The following is a 19930-nucleotide window of genomic DNA, read 5'->3' as shown; positions in this document are numbered from 1 at the left end:
GAGGAAGCAAACTGCCTGGTTATCTAATCAGATCATATGTTTTCGTACTGAATCAAGTCCTGGCCACTAACACACAAAAGAGGCATTCAGTCCCTAGAAGAGGTTGAGGAGGACCAACAAGACTGATCCCTAACCTCAGAGGACCAAATTAAGAGGAAAAAATGGCAGCTTTTAACTTTGAAAGCAACTTGACAAATGGCTTCAGAAAGTGAGAGAAGGTAATAATTGGAATAGAGAAGGTAGATTTGAGTGGGTTTGAAAATATTGGAATTACTTAAACTCTTGGATGCTGGGGATCTGTAGGTTTTTGATTGGATGAGCCTGATGGCCTTCCTTATCTCGGCGATCCCTTCTGATGCTTCACCTGTGATCAAGAACTTGCTGTGTCAGGATGACCAAAGCTATATTGCTTGTTCCATGCTGCAGCAGTTGAACGCAGCAATATGCTGTAGGAGGAGGAGGGAGAGGGAAACATTTATGCTGAAGTTACTGTATCCTTATAGGTACCATTGTCTATTTGATTGCTTAATTATGGTCAGGGTTTAATTTCTGCGTTTATCTACAGGGAATAATCTTTCTATCATCATCTAATTTTTGAAGTTTAACTTTGTTTTCTGTGAAAAGTAATCCAACATTTAGACTGACTTATTTTCTTTTATCCCATTAAAACCAATTCTAAGAAAATCTAATATTTACTTTCTTTTAATACTATAGGATCGAAGAAGTGTGCCAGTCTTGGTGGCCGATATATTTTTAGCATTAATTGATTCCTGTTTTGTGTGGTTCATATCCTTCTTGTGTTTCCTGTGATCTCAATATTGATCTTGAATTGAATCGTTTCTATATAAGAGATTATTGGCAGTACTTTCAACTTCCATATCAGTGTAAAATGGAAGATATCAGATCTGCTGTCTGTTTCAATACTCCTTACTGAAAAGGAACATCGGGCAGTGGGCATAATGGTCAGCTGATCGAATATTGCCAGTTAAGCACCCCTGCTGAAGTTGAAAGTTTGCGCCTAAGCGTATATTCATTTTAGATAATGTAATTTAGTACGATGATAGAACTATCCCATACCTTTCTGTCAGTTTCTGCTATGAATTCCAGGCCACCTGGAAGTGCACTTGCATTTTATTCCTGTTGTTGTGCTGAAGTTTAACAATATTGGATGCAGTAGCATAGTTGTTCTGTTACTGGACTAGCATTCAAGAGGCAAGAGGCCTGGACTAATTATTCTGGAATTTGAGAGGTTCAATCCTACCATGTCAGTTTGTGAATTTGAATTCAGTTAATTAAATAAATCTGGAATTAAAAAGCTAGCATCAGAAATGGTGATCATAAAACTATCATAATGTTGTAAAAATGATAGTTCACTAACATCCTTTAAGGAAGGAAATCTGCTGTCCTTGTCTGGTCTAGCCTATATGTGACTCCAGACCCACAAGACTATTTGACTCCTAACGACCCTCTGATACAATTGAGTGGCTTACCAGACCATTTCAAATGGCTACAAAAAAATTTACCACATCGGACTGCGGCCCATGAATGTGACTCATTACCACCACCTTCAGGGTAATTAGGGATGGGCAGTGAATTCAGGCCTTACCACTGATGCCCACATCCCAAGAATAAGTAAAAGGAAAGGACTGTAAGGCTATTTTCCAGTACTAAGCTTGTCCTATTGCTGGATGCCTCTGAGCCTCGTTCTAATCCAAGCCCTATTATGCCAATCCCTGTCAATTTATGCAGCAACTATGAGTATCAAATTTTTGATCCAAACATTTAAGCACTGCAAATTTATGATGTATAAATGCCTTTCTCAAAAATTATCACCTTAGTGTGTGAGCCAAATAGCCTGCGCTTCATGACTGAAACTAGATGAAAGTGGCACTGTATTTAGTGGTATCATGAGGTTATTTTCTATCCACAGTCTTGCATTGATCTTTTTTAATGAGGACAATAAACTATTGTTCTCACTACCTGACTACCTTAAATATACCTTGTGATCATGTTTAGTTTCTCGCACAATAACTACCAGCCTAGAATGTTTATTAGTTTTTAAAAAGTCTGAGTCCTGTTGATAGTCAAATTCATTGCCCACACAGATGGTCTCAAAGTTCAAACGTAGGAGGGATTCTATTTCTTAATTCAAATTTGCAAAGAATTCCAACTAGCAGATCTATTTTTTCTTTTATTTTAAGAATAATTTGCTTTGAGCAGAGTTTAGACTGAGGTACTGAGTTTGATTATTAGGGATGTGAATTATTATAAAGATGCAATTGTAAACAGACAAATGCAGCATCAATGTAAATAACTTCACCATGACTGTTGGCACTATTATGTCAGGCAATAAATTGGAGGTGGGGCAGGACTTATAGCAAGGAAGTGTATTTTACAACAAAGCAAACAAAGTCCATCTGTAGAGTCTTTAAAAATAAAGTCTTCAGCAAGTGCAGAAAAGGGAACTCATGCATGAATGAAACTATAGCAACTTCTCGCGATGATAAACATGGTGAGTATTTTCACCAAAAGGCAGTGAGTGGAGGATAGTTACATCTTAGAAATTGATTATTTCACCAGCAAAATGTAGTTATATAATACAAATTATGTGTGTAAAATCACATAGCAGTGTGGGCTCCTGGCAGGATTTATCCAATCATCTCCATTCTGGCCAAGAATGGCGGTGTCACTATGTCACATAGTCACTAGTGACTATGAACTATAGTCCTTCTCGAGAAAAAAAAGCTCCATATAAAGCAACATCCAGAATATTTTGTGACATTCATTTTTCTGAGCCTGTAGAAATTACTAACACATTTTCAACTTTTGTTCCATCTTTTATATTTGAAAATTTAGTGACCTAGTTCCTGTGTGCTTCGTAGCATTTGTTTATCAGAAAATGTTGTTAACTCCAGTAGATTGAGAACTTGATGGTTAGCCAGAAACCGCAATATCACCTGAAGTAAGACCCACCAGACGTACAAGGGCACTAACATAAGTTTGGGCCAGCAGACTGTACTGCTGTCCATGACCTATACCACCTAATTCACAATAGCTTTACTTTGGGGACAGGACTGGTCCTAGACCATGTGGGCTAGAATTATAAAAGCTGTTTGATGCATAATTTTGCTTATGGACAACCCTGGAAAAGACCTGCTATTTGATCAATAGTATATTGCAAGTAAAATCTTGAGCTGCTGCTTTTACTGCAGTTTGCTTGTTCTGCTGTTACACAATGGACTTTCTTTCAGAAAACCTGTCTAGAGAGAATCCTCTCTGTCAATCTGTCATATCAACCAGTTGGCTTGTTATTGATTGTGAACTTCTGCTTTTGGCTTTAAATTGTTTGCTTTCTTTCTTTCTCTAACTGGAATTGTTTAACATTTTAACTTTCTAGGGAAAGAAATCTGATTTTGAGCTTTTGGCCAATATCCCATTGGCTTTGCTTGATTCTGGCTTGTGCTGGTGGATATCCTTTAATCATAAACACTGCATCCAGTCTAGTGTGTTGACTTTACCACTGTTTTTCACTCTAAAAATCTAAAATTCATACTAGCGTTAGACTGTTCTCACTGCTTTCTAAACTGATTCTCAAGCAAAACTTGCTTCAATCTAATCTGTATAAAATATATTTTTTCCTCAAAAGGCAGGATCTAATTTATGTCTGATAAGCACCCAACAAGATACATTGTATTAATTATGTTCTAAAATTCTTTGTTTTTGTTTCATGTAATTATTTTAGACAGTTGTGTCAATTTGGCAATGTTGGAACAGTAATGCCACTGAATAAAGGGCTAACTTACCACTCCTGGAGCGCAAAATCTAGGATAAGTGTGCAGTGCTGAGAGAATGGCTGTGTTTGATGAGACATCCTTGCATGTATGTGTATCTTGCTGGGAGAAAAGCCAGTTGAAGCTTTTCGTTTTGCACTCATCAGGACAGATTTCCAAGAATACCAATTGTAAAATGAACAGTAATTTATACTACATGAGAAGAGTGTGCTGATTGCTTGGCAAGTGGACTCTCGTAGAGACATTGCCAGGGAGAATGCACCAGGGAACAGTTAACTGCCAAGCTTTTGTTTAAATTCACACCAGGCAGGTCGACTCTGGGCAAGGCATTGCCATGGGTAATGAACCAGGGAATGGCTGTCCCCAAAGCTTTTGTTTAATTGAAAAGAGTGCAATGCATGGACATACTCCTTCTGTCCGCAAAGGACAGGGCCATGTGAATATATATAGCTTCTAGTATGCCACATGTTATGTGCCGTACTGCAAGCCCGACTGAATCCTAAATTGGTTGTCAGTGTAATTCTTAGCACAATCAGGATTGTTTAGCAAGAGCTGTCCAATCGCAGAATCACATTTAATGTTGGGCATTATGTTTTGAGTTTTGCAAGCAGGGGTTGGGTAGGGTCAGTACTTTGGCTGTTGTGAACAACCACCGGTTGTTGGGACATGTGGCCACATACCTGGACTGGCACTGAAATTATACCACATTACTCATTTACATGATAGGCAGAAAGTCTTTTTGGCTTGATGGCAGCATCCTGCTAGTGGAGAATATCATTCGTGTTGCTACTGCATTGTAGCAGCGTGAAATGGCTAGCTGTTTCTTGCTGTTAGTATTGTTACAACCCAAGCTGATTCTACTGGACATGTCAGATCCCTGAGTGAAACCAGGCTTGATGGATCCTAATTTTTTTTTGAAACCGTGGTGGAAAGTTACTGAACAAATTCACAGGATTGAGCTGGTGAACTTTTAACACAAAGAATAAAATATTTACTAAACAAGAAAAAATGAACTATATTATACCAGGCAGTGGTATAGTGGCATTGTCACTGGACTAGTAATCCAGAGACTCGGAATAATGCCCCGGGGACCCGGGTTCAATTCCCACCATGGCAGATGGCGAAATTTGAATTCAATAAAAATGTGGAATTAAAAGTCTAATGATGACCATTAAATCATTGTCGATTGTTGTAAAAAGAAAAATATCTGGGAAGGAAATCTGCCGTCCTGACCTGACCTGGTCTGGCATATATGTGATTCCAGACTGTCAGCAAAATGGTTAACTCTTAAATGCCCTCTGAAATGGCCTAGCAAGCCACTCAGTCATATCAAACTGCTAAAAAGGCTAAAAGGAATAAAACTTGATGGACCGCCTAACATTGACCTAGGCACCATCAAGAGCGAATCTAACCATCTCCCCTTGACATTCAATGACACTACCATCGCTGAATTCCCCACCACCTGACTCCCCAAAGCATGTCCACCAAAGCACAAGTTAGGAGTGTGATGGGAATACTGTTCACTTGCCTGGATGAATACAGCTCCAACAACACTCAAGAAGCTTGAGACCATCCAAGACAAAGCAGCCTGCTTGATTGGCACCCCACCCACAAACATTCACTCCCTCCACCACCGACGCACACTGACAGCAATGTGTACCATCTACAAGATGCACTGCAGGATCTCACCAAGTCTCCTTAGCACCTTCCAAACCCACGAACACTACCATGTAGAAGGACAAGGACGGCAGACACATGGGAACACCACCTGGAAGTTCCCCTCTTCCACCCACTATCCTGACTTGGAAACATATCGCCGTTCTTTCACTGTCACTGGGTTAAAATCGAGGAACTGCCTCCCAAACAGCACTGTGGGTGTACTTACACCACATGGACTGCAGCTGATCAAGAAGGCCTTCAAATTCATGCTATTCCTTTACCCCAGCAATATCTTCACAGACACAAACCAGTGAAGAGTTACCACTAGCTTGACACACAAAGTCTTCTCGCTTAGGGCTGGCACACTTGCAAACGGTTTTCTTCTGGTGAATTCCTGAGCATTCACTCAATGCTTTTCATTCAACTTGTATCTCTCCCCAAGACACCCAAGAACCACACACTAAACTCAGTCTTCCAGTAGCACCTTTGCTAAACTGATCACTTTACTGAGTTCTATGACTGACTATTCATACAACCACTGTCCTAGCAGCCTTGTAATGTTTTCTTCTCAGAGACCTGAAAAATCCCTGTCTTCACTCTGACATGCACTGAACTCTTTTCTTTGGCTGTGTCATGGGATCACTGTCACTGTATAACAGTAAAGTTTTTTTCCACTTTGTGGTTTCCTCCCCACAGTCACTAAACTGTTAACCTATCTCTTTACCTTCAGGGGTTGTGAAACATCATTAAGATGTATATATACAAACAAACCCAAAAGACCTGACTTTTCAGTTAGGAGTTGATCCAGACTTCCAGGCACACAGAAAACCTAAATGAAACTGGAATCCTTTTTGCCTTACTTAACACACATGTAACATGGTGTATGAATTTCAGTGCCGGTGTGATGCCAGGTATGTAGACTCTATATCCCAGTGACTGGCAGGTCGTTATAAAACAGCATGCTTCTTTGGCTGTTCGCAGCAGGCAAGGTACTGACCGTACCCAACCAGCCCACGCTTGCAAAACCCTAAATATTGTGTCCAACAATAGATGTGATTCTGTGATTAAACAGCACTTGCTAAACAATCCTGATTTTCCTAGGAATAACACTGACAACCAGTTTAAGATTATCAGACTCATGGCGTCGTTCATTTACATGTGTTAAAAGTTACATATATTCATACTTGGGGCCCTGTCCTTTGCAGGCAGAAGGAGCAAGTCCACACATTGCAACTTTTCAACAAAAGCTTGGACAGACATTCCTTGGTTCATTCCTCATGACAATGCTTTGACCAATCAGAGACCCACCCACCTGTTTTGAATTTAAACAAAAGCTTAACTGTTCCTTGGTGCATTTTCCATGGCAATGCCTCTATTAGAGTCCACTTTCTAATCAATCAGCATTCTCTTATGCAGTATAAATTGTTTTTCCGTTTACAATTAGTATTCTTGCAAATCTGTCCTGATGAGTGTAAGATGAAAAGCTTTGACAGCATGTCTCTTTTTCAGCAATACTCAAGGTCTGTACTACCAAGCAACTATTTGTATGTGCATCTGTTCAGGTAGTCTGCAAGATTGCGTTATAATTCTCCCAGTGTGCTGGCCACATTTTCCCCAACCACCACCAACAAAAAAGAGATTAGCAGCTTTATTCACCTTGTTAACTGTCCATTAGACTGTGTATGTACAAACTGACTACTGCATTTATCCAGATAGGAAGTCACTGCATTTCAAAAAATAAATCATTGGGTGTGAAATGATTTATGATGTCATATCGATGCAGCTTTTTTTTAGTTTGAGCAACTGATGGTAGTTTGAGAAACTAAGAAAGGCATCGTTCAACTTCACGGTATGCAGAATTTTTCTTGGGTAGACACCACAGGATGGTGCAGAACAATAATATTTTTGTAGCTTTACTAAGCTAAGTCGGGATTCTTTACAGCAGACACCAGTGATACTCCATTCTTTTGAATGGGGATTCACTTACCGAAATGTTAGTAACTTGGGCCAAGTATTCAATCCACCACCTTGCATTATCCATTCATGACCACCATATATGGAGATACAAAGGGACTACAAATTACAAGTGGATTTCAACAATAACATTGCCGTATGATAAAATTGCTTGCCATCTAATAAAGTGACCTATTTAGTATATTGAAAGTAGTTAGGAGTTGTAAAGCAATTTATTACATGCCTGCTGCTGAGTAGCAGAAGTAATTCCAACAATTGGACCCAAGCCATATCCTGACCGATTTCTAATATCACATGGCAGGGAGGATGGTTTCAAAAGCACTGTAGCGTTAAGGATAAGTTCAATGTGCAGTTTGATTTCTTACCCTGATTCTTGTACTGCAGTATCAACCACAAGCACTCTCTTGTCTCTTTAGCGTCAGCACCTTTATCTTCAACACTTTCATTTTGTATTTATAGAAAAAGTTCCTTACTTTGTTTTAATTTGTTGCAAGTGATTTTATTTATTTAAAGAAAACTACATTGCAAATTCATTCTACACTTATGAAGTTAATCATTGAGCCCCTCTGCAGTTGAGGCTGGGGTGGGTGGGTGTCTGTATAGGCTGGTTCAAAATAAATTGGAAAAGTCAATTATCTTCAGTAGTTCAGATTTGAAGACTCCTGCTTCTTGTGGATAGTGCTCTGCCATTAGAGTAGTCTGTGGCTATGATATGAATTCTTGATGTTAGCTGTGTTGTCAAACTGAGATGATAAGCAAGGCTGAAGTGCTTTGTTAGATGGAAGTGTGAGTGGTCCAGAAGGCTTTGGTGCTCTTCCTTTCAACTGACTGGAGCATTACTGATGAGAGATTCCTGAAGCGATCATTGCATATAGTTGAGCAAAAGTAAAAATTGCAGAAAAATAGGTTTGCTGTTTTATTATTTTTACATCCATGCCAGCTTGGCCATTGCTTCCTCTATTGAATTCTTACAACTTATTACGGTGTAAGGTACCTACCCAGGAGCGGTCCATACTCTTATTTACCTGTAAACTTGGAAGGAGTTAGCTTCAGATTCTATTTATTCGTCTTTTAGAACAAGTACCATCAAAGGATATGATGACTACATAAATGGTAAGAGAAGGACAAGTCAAAAAAGGGAAGAACTTTGGTGAAAGTTAAGGAAAATAAAATCAAACCAGAATTCGGAGCCCAAAAGAACCAACTAAAAAAAACAGTGTGTGTGAGAAGAGGGTTCAGATAGTTCAGAAGATAAATCTACTGAACCATTAAACCAATCACGTCTTAATTTGATCCCGGATTTGTCTTGAGTTAGCCAACCTTAACTTAGATGACATGAGAGGTGCTTCAGTTGAACCTTGATGTTCCCCGCCAGGAAAGGAAAAAAAATGTCAAGTCGTGTGTGAACGACTGGTGAGTATAAGAATTAGGCTTGGTTATGACGGCTCTCATTATTTAATAACTTTTGTGCTCTCTGTTCCTGTGTGACATACAGGAGGGCTGCTGGTGCCTGAGGAATTAGATTTCAATTGTTCAAGAGTGGAAGGGAAAATTGGAATGGCTGCGGGAGGTGTTGATGACCTTGACCCAGAAGCAGTACAGTTAGGAAAATTTGTAATTTCTTTTAAAAGGTCTTTGGAATCTGTAATTGCTTTTAAGAATGTATGGAAAGGACTTTGCATCAATTGTAAAAGAATCAATTGTGATTTCTTGGATACTAAGAAAATGTGACTTGGAGACCGTTCACCTGGAAGCAGTACCAACAGAAAGGAAGTCAAGAAAGAGGCCGTGTGGCTGACAGGCACAAAGAGCTACAAGCAGAGGAGCTGGAGGGTGAAGGTGATCAGCACACAAATGCAGACAGAAGGAGAAAGCAGACAGAGACAGAAAGGGGAATGCAAAGAATTTTTGAGAAGAAACAAATCACTCTCAGGAAGAGGTCAATTTATTTTCAGAAGTTGAAAAAAATCTCTGGAAAGCTAACCAATCAGGACTGTTGTGACCTGAGGGAGAGGGTTCGTAGAAGTGTGCCTTGCTGATGATCACACCGTGAATCTCAAAGCTATTGTTGGATAGGAATCATGGCTTATCCTATGTAAATAAAAAATAGCATATTGTGGAACTGTATAGCTACTTAGTGCCGCATTTGTCCAGGGAATGATGTGGGTGCTTGTGGCTGCTTAAGATGTATCTTTGTCATATCAACTACTTAAAAGTGAAATTTAACTTTTTATTTGAAGTTTTGCCTGTTAATTTGTGTTTAATTTGCATTGGTTCTGATTTGTGTTAAAGTAAAAGCTACAAGAAGTGGAAGCTTGTTGGTAATTTCTTCAATTGGGGGGAGGGGGTCATTCGATAAATTTGATTGTTTTGGTTTATGGTTTCGCCAATGGGATCATAACAGGGTGTTGGGAATGAACTAGGTGGCTTGAATTTGAATATTTTCATGAATGAGCATTTTTCTGATGCTTATGGCAATAAAGTCCTTTAAAACTATTTTTTTCAACTTATGATTATTGAAGCCATTTTCCTTAACTTTTGTTACATATTCGTCAGCTTAGCTCAAACAATTAAGACTCTAAAATTAAGGAAAAATGCAGTGAAGCTATCACTATACAGACATTTTACCAATACATTAATTTTGGCAATAATAGGTAAGTCATTTTTTGGTGCATTCAGGTTCCTCATGTGAACTGTTATGGTTTCCTTTGTGTATTAATGAAATTATCTTAATTTTCTAGCATCAGTTGGATTTATGGTATGGACAACCAAAAAGTTCAGATTGACAGCATGCCAGTCAGTAAGTTATTTAAAAGATTTTATTTATTTAAATTTTTTTTTTGCTCTTCTCTGTCAGACCTATCCAAACCGCTACACGTTAGATGGAATGCATGTTTTACCAATCCCATTTTCAAAATGTTGCGGAGCCCACTTAAGGCTGAGTATAATCAAAACTAATCTTAACAATTTGCAATTGAAGGTATTAGATGTATGATCTCGCTCAGATGTTAATCATCCGGAAGTAGAATTAGTGTTGCAGTGCTTTCTCTGCCTTAAATATCACTATCAATATCTGATATAATTAACTATTTAGCCCTGAAAATCACAACTCTGCTCTGTCCCCCTGCCCACCACCACTTCCCCCCCCCCCCCCCAACAACCCCCAAGCAAACAGTCAAGCAGCTCTCTTCTTGAGAGTTGGCAGAAGGAAGAACAACTAGTACAACTGCCTATTTTGACATGTATGCCCTAATAAAGCTATGGAATATGTCCCTTAACATTAATTGAATTAAACTATTAATTTCCTTGTACACAGGTTCCAGGGAGGGGGAGGGAATAAAGTTACTTATCGTCTGTTAAATGACGGTAACTGTTGGCGAGATTCTAATTCTGGACTTGTCAAATGTCCAAATGGAATACAATACCAGTATACAATAATCAAGAATAGAAACCATGCCCATTTTCTCCTGCCTGAATCAGGTCAAGCTTGGTTGGAATCAGCTAACTCTGCAAATACTGGGATCGAACCTGGGATGACCTTAGTTTGTGTTTTAACTAGGGGCCGAGAGCTGAAAAATGGGATTAGTGTAGTCAGATCTTTGTAGACCGGCCCAGACACGATAGGCCAACTGGGCTCCTCCTGTGCTGTAAACGCCTATGAGTCTATTTCTTCAGAGTGGAGGTTTGGAAGCAGGTTGCCTAGTTGCCCTCAGTCAGACATGATGTGAAGGATAGGGATCTAAAATTGAGTTGTTCTATCAATGGGATTATAGTGTGATCACAAAACCACGTTTAGTTTAGGAAATTTCAAAGTAAATGTGTAATTGTAAACACTTTCCAAAATCAGACTTGCTATCACTGGTCTGCATTAAAGTCTCCATTAAGATAGAGTTTTACTACATTTGTAAGAGAAATTTGTTGGCAGTCATCCACAATTGAAGTAATTTGACTGTGTTCCTTATTCAAACTTCTAATTTGTCTAAATTGATATGAAATTTGAGCCACTTTTATCTGTCTTTCAAAAATTACCAGGATTGGATGGAACTCTGGGTTGATGATGCTTTCTGGAGACTTCTTTTTTCTGTCATTCTCTTGGTCATAATGTTCCTCTGGAGACCATCAGCAAATAATCAGAGGTATAAGTTTCTAATTCTTAATGCATAGTGAAATATTTATTTCTTGAGTTTCTCTCTTTTCCCCCTTGACTTCCTTTAGTTGTATTGCCTTTCTGGAGTTTTTGACAGGCAATTTGTTTTGAATCTCTTTTCATGTTACCATTTAAATGATAGCTGGGCAACCGAGGTGATTTTTAGGGTTGGCATGCTGTAATAAGTGGAATGCCATAGGGATCAGTGCTGGGGGCTCAATGTTTACAATCTTTTTTATCATCATGCAGTGTGGGCATTTTAAGCCAGCATTTATTGCCTATCCCTAATTGCCCTTGAGAAGGTGGTGGTGAGCTGCCGCCTTGAACTGTTGCAGTCCAATCTACATCAATGATTTGGATGAAGGGACCGAATGTATGGTAGCTAAATTTGTGGATTATACCAAGATAGGCAGGAAAGCCAAGTTGTCGAGAAGAGGGGGGGGGGGGGAGGCGGAGTCTGCAAAGGGACATGGACAGGTTAAATGAATGTGCAAAAAATGGGTAGATGGAGTATAATGTGGGAAAATGTGAACTTGTCCACTTTGGCAGGAAGAATAGAAAACCAATATGTTATTTAAATGGAGAGAGTTTGCAGAACTCGGTGGGATAGAGGGATCTGGTATCTTGGTACACAAATCACGAAAAATTAGGATGCAGGTACAGCAAGTGATTAAGAAGGCAAATGGAATTTTGGCATTTATTGCAAGGGGAATTGAATATAAAAGTAGGGAAGTTTTATTGTAGCTGTACAGGGCCTTAGTGAGACTGCATTTAGAATACTGTGTACAGTTTTGGTCTTTTTATCTGAGAAAAGATTGAACTGCTTGTAATGCAATTATGAGAAGGTTCATTCAACTTATTCCTGGGATAAGGGACTTATCTTGTGAAGAAAGATTGAACAAATTGGGGTTTAGAGGAGTGAGAGGTGGTCTTATTGAAACATAAGATCATGAGGGGACTTGATTGGGTAGATATCAGGAGTACATTTCCCCTTGTGGAAGAGATGAAAACCAGGGACACAGTTTAAGAGTAAGAGGTCTACCTTAAGACGGAGATGAGATTTTTTTCCCCCCTCAATGTGCCTTAGTCTGTGGAATTCTCTTCCCTAGAAAGCACTGGAGGCTGGGTAATTGAATATTTTCAAGGCAGAGTTGGGCAGATTTTTGATAGACAGAGTTGAGGGTGATGGGGAGTAGACAGGAAAGTGGAGATGAGACTACAACAGAATCAGCCATGATCTTATTGAATGGAGAAGCAGACTTGAAGGACAGAATAGCCTACTCCTACTCCTATGTTCCTTATGACTCAACTTCCTTTTTTTCTGATTAGATGGTAATGGAGTGAAGGTACCGAAAGAAAGCACACAAAAATTCTTTCTCATGCTTCAAAAGTCCACAGAAAAGACCTAGACTAAATTTCTTGACTGTTTTAATAGGTATCTGAAAGTTGATTGAACTTCCCCAGTGATTTGTTTTAATCATGTAGTATGGCTTCACCACTGCATGAAGTGTAATTCTGATTATTAGAGTCCTTCAGAGAATGTCTTAGCATTTCTGCATTAAAATTAATCTGAACTAATGGTGTTAACTTAAAATGCACAATTCTTCAGATTTTACATTTAATTCATGTTTCCTTATGTTTCTTTGTAAAACAAGTAAAAGGGGCATTTCAGATTCCTTGGGTTTCAAAACTAATAATTTTTAATGTAGCTTGAGTCGCGTGATTAAACCAGTCCTGTTGTAAAAGCTGAATGCTTAAGTCTCTCAAATAATCTGGATGATAAAAACATCACTTGGTATGTTACTAGATTTTACACTGTGTGTGTGGGGCGGTGGCGGGGGGGGGAGGTGGGTGTAGGCTAGGGTAGGGGGGAGTGACAGGTGTAATTCTTGTTCTGTGTTAAAATAGCAGCTTTAGACCCATTGTGGTATAAGAGTGCTGCATTTTACTTCTATCTGGCGAGGTTGAGTCGTAATGCCTTGCCTTAAACAATGTCTGAGCTCACACCTGAAGTGTTGCTTGGGAGATATATTGAGATTGCTGGCAGCATGAATCATTACTTTCAGAGGTGGAGGAGGGGAGATTTTTTTTTAAATTATCGGTATACATTTTCTGATTCTTTCTCTCCCTTGGGTGATTTTTAACTTCAGATATGCACTTACACCTCTTATTGATGACCCAGATGATGAAATGAATGAACTGGTTGGAGTAAACTTTGGTATGTATATAAATACATATTATGCTTGCATTTCTAGAGTTTCGACTTAATTCATTTACATTAAGTTTGCATGGAGTTGAATTGTAGACACAGTGAGATCCTACAAATAGCGTAGTAAAAATTAGTCATGGTTTCTCAAAAGATTGTTTAGCACAGTGAAAAAGTGTAGAGATAAACTGTATTCTAGTTTGTTCTGTATTAGTGTGAATTTTCTAAACTTGACATATGAGTTGACCTTTTCCAATGAGCCAACTCATTGTCTGTATTTTTGTTTCCGTAATTTTTTAATGTTTACTGCAACAGTCTGTATCACTCAATCCAACCATTTTTGTTGTGTACTCTAAAGCTGATGGAATAAAGGCAAGGACATCCAAAGTGGGGATTAATGGCACAGCAAAACCAGGCTCCAATATGGTGAGAAGTATTTTTGCATGTTATTCGTGATATGGAATCAATACATGTAAACATGCAGATGTAAAATATTGATCTTGGATAGGTTTGAAATAACGTCAAAATGTTGAACAGTTGATTTTTCAAAAGTTTAGATGTATGTGCATATCAATGGGCTAGACTTTATGGTCAGCAACGAAGCAGTGGAGCTCACCAGTGACTTCGAAGAGAGCTTCCAACAAAGATCTATCTCTGTAGCATGATTTTCCCTCTCCTAATGAAGGTTTAAATATAGGCCAAGTTAAGGGGATGTCTTGATGTACAGCAGCAATGTTGTTAGCAAGCTGACCAGAGTGAAGTATTCACAAAAAGCAAACTAGGTAGTTAAAAGCACTTAATATCCTTCACTTTTAAATTTTCAGATAGCAAAATAAATTCTGATTGGATTAGGAGAGAAACTGAAAGTTAAATAAACTTAAAGATTTTTAAAAATTTCTTTTACCATTAAGGAAATATTTGACATCCCGCAATTGTAAAAGTAGTTTCTTTGGTCCAGTGAGGGTATTTTGCAGTACACTGTTTTGCACCTTTTTTGAATGAGATGTAACTGGATGTTTACTTTTTCAAGGTAAGACTAACAGCGTATTAGTGGAAGCTTTTATCAATTCAGTTGTTTTTCCATTGATTAAACATTGGGATGAGGGGGAAGGTTGCCTAAACAACATACCCTCTGGAGAATCATAGAATCACTAACAGCAACTTCTAGATTTATGCATTATTCTGCACATGTGCAGACTCCAGGACTTGCTATCAGTTTCAGTCGAGTAATGATGGCAAATGCTGATGGTTTTTCATCATTACCACTGTGAATTGGGGCCATTATATTTAAATTCCTCCATGGTCTCTCACTCCTTCCTATCTCTGTAGCCTCCTCCAGCCCTGCAACCCTCCAACTCTGCATTACTCCAAATATGGCTATGTGTTCCCAATTCCTTCAATAGTCTACCAATGATGGTCATGCTTTCAGCCATCTTGGCCCTCAGGTCTGGAATTCCCTCCCTAAACTTCTCCATCTCTTTGTATTTCTCCTTTTTAAAATGCTGCTTAAAACTCATCTTTTTGATCAAGCATTTGATCACCTAATATCTACCCAATATCTCCTCCCTATTTGTCTCTCATACATTTCTATTTCACCCCTTGGGACTTTTTTTATGTTTACAAAATACCAAATAAAGCCACGCACCATCCTGACTTGCAACTGTAACACCATTTCTCCACTGTCAATAGGTCTAAAACGTGGAACTCCCTTTCTAACAGTACTGGGTACCAAACCGTATGAACTGCTGTGGTTCAAGAAGGTGACTCACCAACGTCTTCTCAAAGACATGAGCAACTAATGTTGGCCTTGCTAGCGACACCCTCATTCGATAAAAGGATATTAATGTCACCTGAATCTTGGAATCTGGCAGCACTGGAGACTACTTTTGCCTAAACCAACTCTTTAAAAGAGTGCCCCTCCCTCAATGTTTCCCCATAACTCTGCAACTGTTTTCTTCTTAAGTATACCTAACCCCTTCTTTAAATGAAACAGGAGATCAGTAGGTGATTTGGGGGTGAGGTCTAAGATACAATTACATGTAAACTCTGGGTGAGTGGGTTTGATAGACTGATTCTTTTCCTTGCCCAGGGGTTTTTCTTCTTCTCTTGCCTTAATCTTATTTTTTCTGTATTTGCGATGCATGATCAAAATTGTCCTGAGAAGACTTTTCCAGCCCATCTTGTATGACAAATCATTCACTGTCTTTTCCAAAACCCGTGTATTTTTAAATTTGTACAGATTTTTACACTTTTTCAGGACTTGGTTTGATATGTGCTTTTTTTTAATAGGATGAAGATTTAAAGTGGGTGGAAGAAAACATCCCTTCAATTACAGACATGTAATTATCAGCATTTTATTAAATCTCTTAAGATACCCTTTCTGATCTAATCTTTGCTTTTGCTTTGAGTATTTTATTTTTGTTACATTTGGTTTTGTTCTTTGTGCCTCCCAGTCCCTTCATGCCTTGCCTCATTTTCTAAATCTCAGAACACAACCTGCTCCCTGCCAACAGAATCCAAACAGGCTGGTGAAGCAGAAACTGAGACACACAGCTTTTCTTTATTGAGAGTTAGTTGACTTTGTTCAGTCTCATAGCTCTGCTCTCACTCCGTGCCTCAGCTGTCCCCAATTAATATGTGCTCAAAATACTTAAACAATGCCCTTCACCTGTATACCTTACAAACATAATGAACATACTATTAACACTCTCTTGCCCTAGCCACTGCTGTTTTTCAACAACTTTAACAGAAAAAAGTGCACAATTGTGACCTAAGGTGATTTGTTTGATCTATTTGTGACCCATTTTCCAAAGTTTTAACTTCTAATTATTCTTTACAACACCTTCCTCGGTTCATTTTTTTTCTTGTGTTTCTTATATTGTGATTTGTCTTAATGAACAAACACCTCGCTTCTTCTCACCTCTAGCATGAAAACATTGTGCCTTATTTAGACCATAAAACATAGACTGGGGTTTTCTGGCCCCATTGTGGGCAAGACCCGCCATGGGCCAAGCAGCACCCCAGCTAGAATTCTGTTGACTTGTGGTGGGACCAGAAGATCCCGGCAGTAGGCAGGTATGGAAAATCTGCCTGTAGGAGCATAAGTAGGCCATTCGGCCCATCGAGTCTGCTCTGCCGTTCAGTGAGATCATGGCTGACTTGATAATCCTCAACTCCACTTACCTGCCCTTTCCCCATAATTCATGATTCCCTTACTGATTAAAAATCTGTCTATCTCAGCCTTGAACATACTTAACGACCCAGCTTTACAGCCCGCTGGGGTAAAGAATTCCACAGATTAACTACCCTCTGAGAGAAGAAATTCCTCCTCATTTCTGTTTTAAATAGGTTTACTGAAATTATGCCCTCTGATCCTAGACTCTCACACAAGGGGAAACAACCTCTCAGCATCTATCCTGTCAAGCCTCCTAAGAATGTTAGATGTTTCAATCACGTCACCTTTCATTCTTCTAAACTCCAGTGAGTACAGACCCAACCTACTCAACTTCTCCTCATAAGAAAATCCCTCCATTCCCGTGATCAACCTAGTGAACCTTCTCTGGACTGCCTCCAATGCCAGTATATCTTTCCTTAGGTAAGGGGACCAAAACTGTTCACAGTATTCTAGGTGTGGTCTAACTAGTACCTTGTATAGTAATAGCAAGACTTTCCTATTTTTACATTCCGTTCCCTTTGAAATAAAGGCCAACATTCCATTTGCCTTCTCTATTACCTGTTGAACTTGTATGTTAGCTTTTTGGGATTCATGCACGAGGACTCCCAAATCCCTCTGTGCTGCAGCTTTCTGAAGTTTTTCTCCATTTAAATAATATTCAGCTCCTCTATTCCTGCCAAAGTGCATTTAGTAATTTAGAATTTAGTAATTTAGCAGCGCAGTTGTGTACCTGAACATTAGTTTTGTACATCTATTCATATATTTCTGTTAAACTTAGCTCCCGGCCAACCTTAAACAAATGGCAGATTCTCCCAAATGTGCTTGCTACTTAATTGCTGTTACTGCGATGTTCCATCTGCACTCCAGTGGCGAAGGCACCATGCTTGCATGCTGACCCCTTTAACATGCCATATTTCCATGGCTACCCAAAAAATTTTAAAAGTACCATGTATTAAAATGAATAGACTGAGCACAATAAAGAAATTTAGAGGGATTGTTGTTCTGCTATCACAATATATTCCATTTCCCTTGACCTAGCATGACTATAGCTAATATAACTTGCATTTTTTTGTTTCAGTGCACTCCCTATGTTGCTGGATTCAGATGAAGTAAGTAGACTCCTCCTAGAACATTGTTAATTAAAGTTGATTCACAAGCAGTTTTGTTGGTATTAGAAACATGCCTGTCGTTCCTTCTCTCTCCTTCCCCAACCTACAAAAAAATTGTTTAATTGCCACTTGGTTTGTTGTTTATCTGGTCTGTACAGCTGAGATCTCAGCTGCCAGTAGCTCTAATTATGTCAGCATTATGTACTTATGCTACTGCTGAGGGAGGTCAGGCTGTAATAAACTTTGCAATATTTTCTGCAGATTGTACTCTGTACCAAGTTTTGGGCAGTTCCATACTTACAGGGTCTGGTTGGTATCTTGATGTTCTTTGTATGAGCAAGAACCTAGCTGAATTTCTTGGCTAAGACTTTCATGTGGGTTAACCAGTGCTATTTGATGAGTGTATCCTGCAGTATGTTTTGAGATGGTAATGTTTGTGGAGGTGGCATGTGTCACAATTGAGAAGAACGTAACAAAAGTGACTAAAACAACAACAACCTATATTTACGTAGGGTTGAATTTTACAGCCCCATCGTGGCAGGGGTGGAGCCGTAAATGCAACGAGCCATTCAAAAGTCCATTGACTTTGGTTGGACTGTAAAATCCCACCTATTGTGCCTTTAATGTAATGAAACATCCCAATGTGTTCCAAAGAAGCATTATAAAACAAAGTATGACACTGAGCGGTATAAGGCAATATTAGGTCAGGTGACCAAAAGCTGGTCCAAAGATGTAGATTTCAAGAAGTGTCTTAAAGGAGGAAAGTGAGGCAGAGAGGTGTAGGGCAGGAATTCCAGAGCTTGGTGCCCCGTTAGTTATGTACGAAAGTAGAAATGGCATTGGTAAGAAGTATACTAAATCAAAGCTGTATTAATTTTAATTTTGCTCTTTCTTTCCAAATTAGGAAATAATGACAACCAAATATGAAATGTCAAAGATGGAATGAAGTTTTTGTGCAATGCAAGCCGGTATTTTACTGTGAAGTTCACTTTGTGACACTGACTGAATTCTGCATGTGGTGTGGTCCAAGGATAGTGAAGGAAGAAGTGTCATGGATGGCTTGAGTTGGTAATTGGGCTACCAGAGATAACACTGTTCGTTTACTTCATGTGCAATTCTCACGTTCTAATTTTATTTTTAAACTTACTTTTGAAGTGAATAAAGCTGTAAGTCCACATAACAGAAAATCAAGACTCTGCACTGTAAAGAGACTTTGCTATGAATCTTTTAAAATAGCATGAGAGTTCAATTTTCAGTAATTCCTCCTTTCCCCTCCCCTCTTGAAATGAAATACTCTGTAGGCTGATGCGGATTTAGAATTTTGTCCTTGTGACAGTATTCCATTAAGCTAGCCTACATTGTGTAAGAAGTATCTTGAAATATTCTGTTGACAGTTTCTTGGAAGTTTTAATTTCACACCCACCTGTAAAGCTGGTGAAAAAAACAAAAAAACTGCGGATGCTGGAAATCCAAAACAAAAACAGAATTACCTGGAAAAACTCAGCAGGTCTGGCAGCATCGGCGGAGAAGAAAAGAGTTGACGTTTCGAGTCCTCATGACCCTTCGACAGAACTTGAGTTCGAGTCCAGGAAAGAGCTGAAATATAAGCTGGTTTAAGGTGTGTGTGTGGGGGGCGGAGAGATAGAGAGACAGAGAGGTTTGTCGCTACAACCACACCAACCCCCTCCACCTCTCTGTCTCTCTATCTCTCCGCCCCCCACACACACACCTTAAACCAGCTTATATTTCAGCTCTTTCCTGGACTCGAACTCAAGTTCTGTCGAAGGGTCATGAGGACTCGAAACGTCAACTCTTTTCTTCTCCGCCGATGCTGCCAGACCTGCTGAGCTTTTCCAGGTAATTCTGTTT

The 19930-nt window shown here is 39.1% G+C and overlaps 1 protein-coding gene across 6 annotated transcripts in view; it reads left to right on the top strand.

Moving 5' to 3' along the window:
* Positions 1 to 19532, top strand: part of tmem87b (transmembrane protein 87B) — a 50851-nt gene extending 31319 nt beyond the window's left edge. For 5 of the 6 annotated variants that reach the window (XM_041188809.1, XM_041188808.1, XM_041188811.1 and 2 more), the window contains exons 13-21: positions 715 to 786; positions 9970 to 10078; positions 10166 to 10224; positions 11457 to 11560; positions 13722 to 13789; positions 14136 to 14203; positions 16067 to 16116; positions 18031 to 18061; positions 18966 to 19532. In XM_041188809.1, coding sequence (XP_041044743.1) covers positions 715 to 786; positions 9970 to 10078; positions 10166 to 10224; positions 11457 to 11560; positions 13722 to 13789; positions 14136 to 14203; positions 16067 to 16116; positions 18031 to 18061; positions 18966 to 19007 — 603 coding nt within the window. In that variant the 3' untranslated portion in view covers positions 19008 to 19532. The remainder of the gene's footprint in view (positions 1 to 714; positions 787 to 9969; positions 10079 to 10165; positions 10225 to 11456; positions 11561 to 13721; positions 13790 to 14135; positions 14204 to 16066; positions 16117 to 18030; positions 18062 to 18965) is intronic. The other variant, XM_041188814.1, reaches the window with a different exon arrangement.
* The last annotated feature ends 398 nt before the right edge of the window (positions 19533 to 19930 follow it).

Source organism: Carcharodon carcharias, chromosome 5 (genome assembly GCF_017639515.1).
Source record: "Carcharodon carcharias isolate sCarCar2 chromosome 5, sCarCar2.pri, whole genome shotgun sequence".
Lineage (NCBI taxonomy): Eukaryota > Metazoa > Chordata > Chondrichthyes > Lamniformes > Lamnidae > Carcharodon > Carcharodon carcharias.
This window is presented reverse-complemented; position numbering and strand designations above follow the sequence as displayed.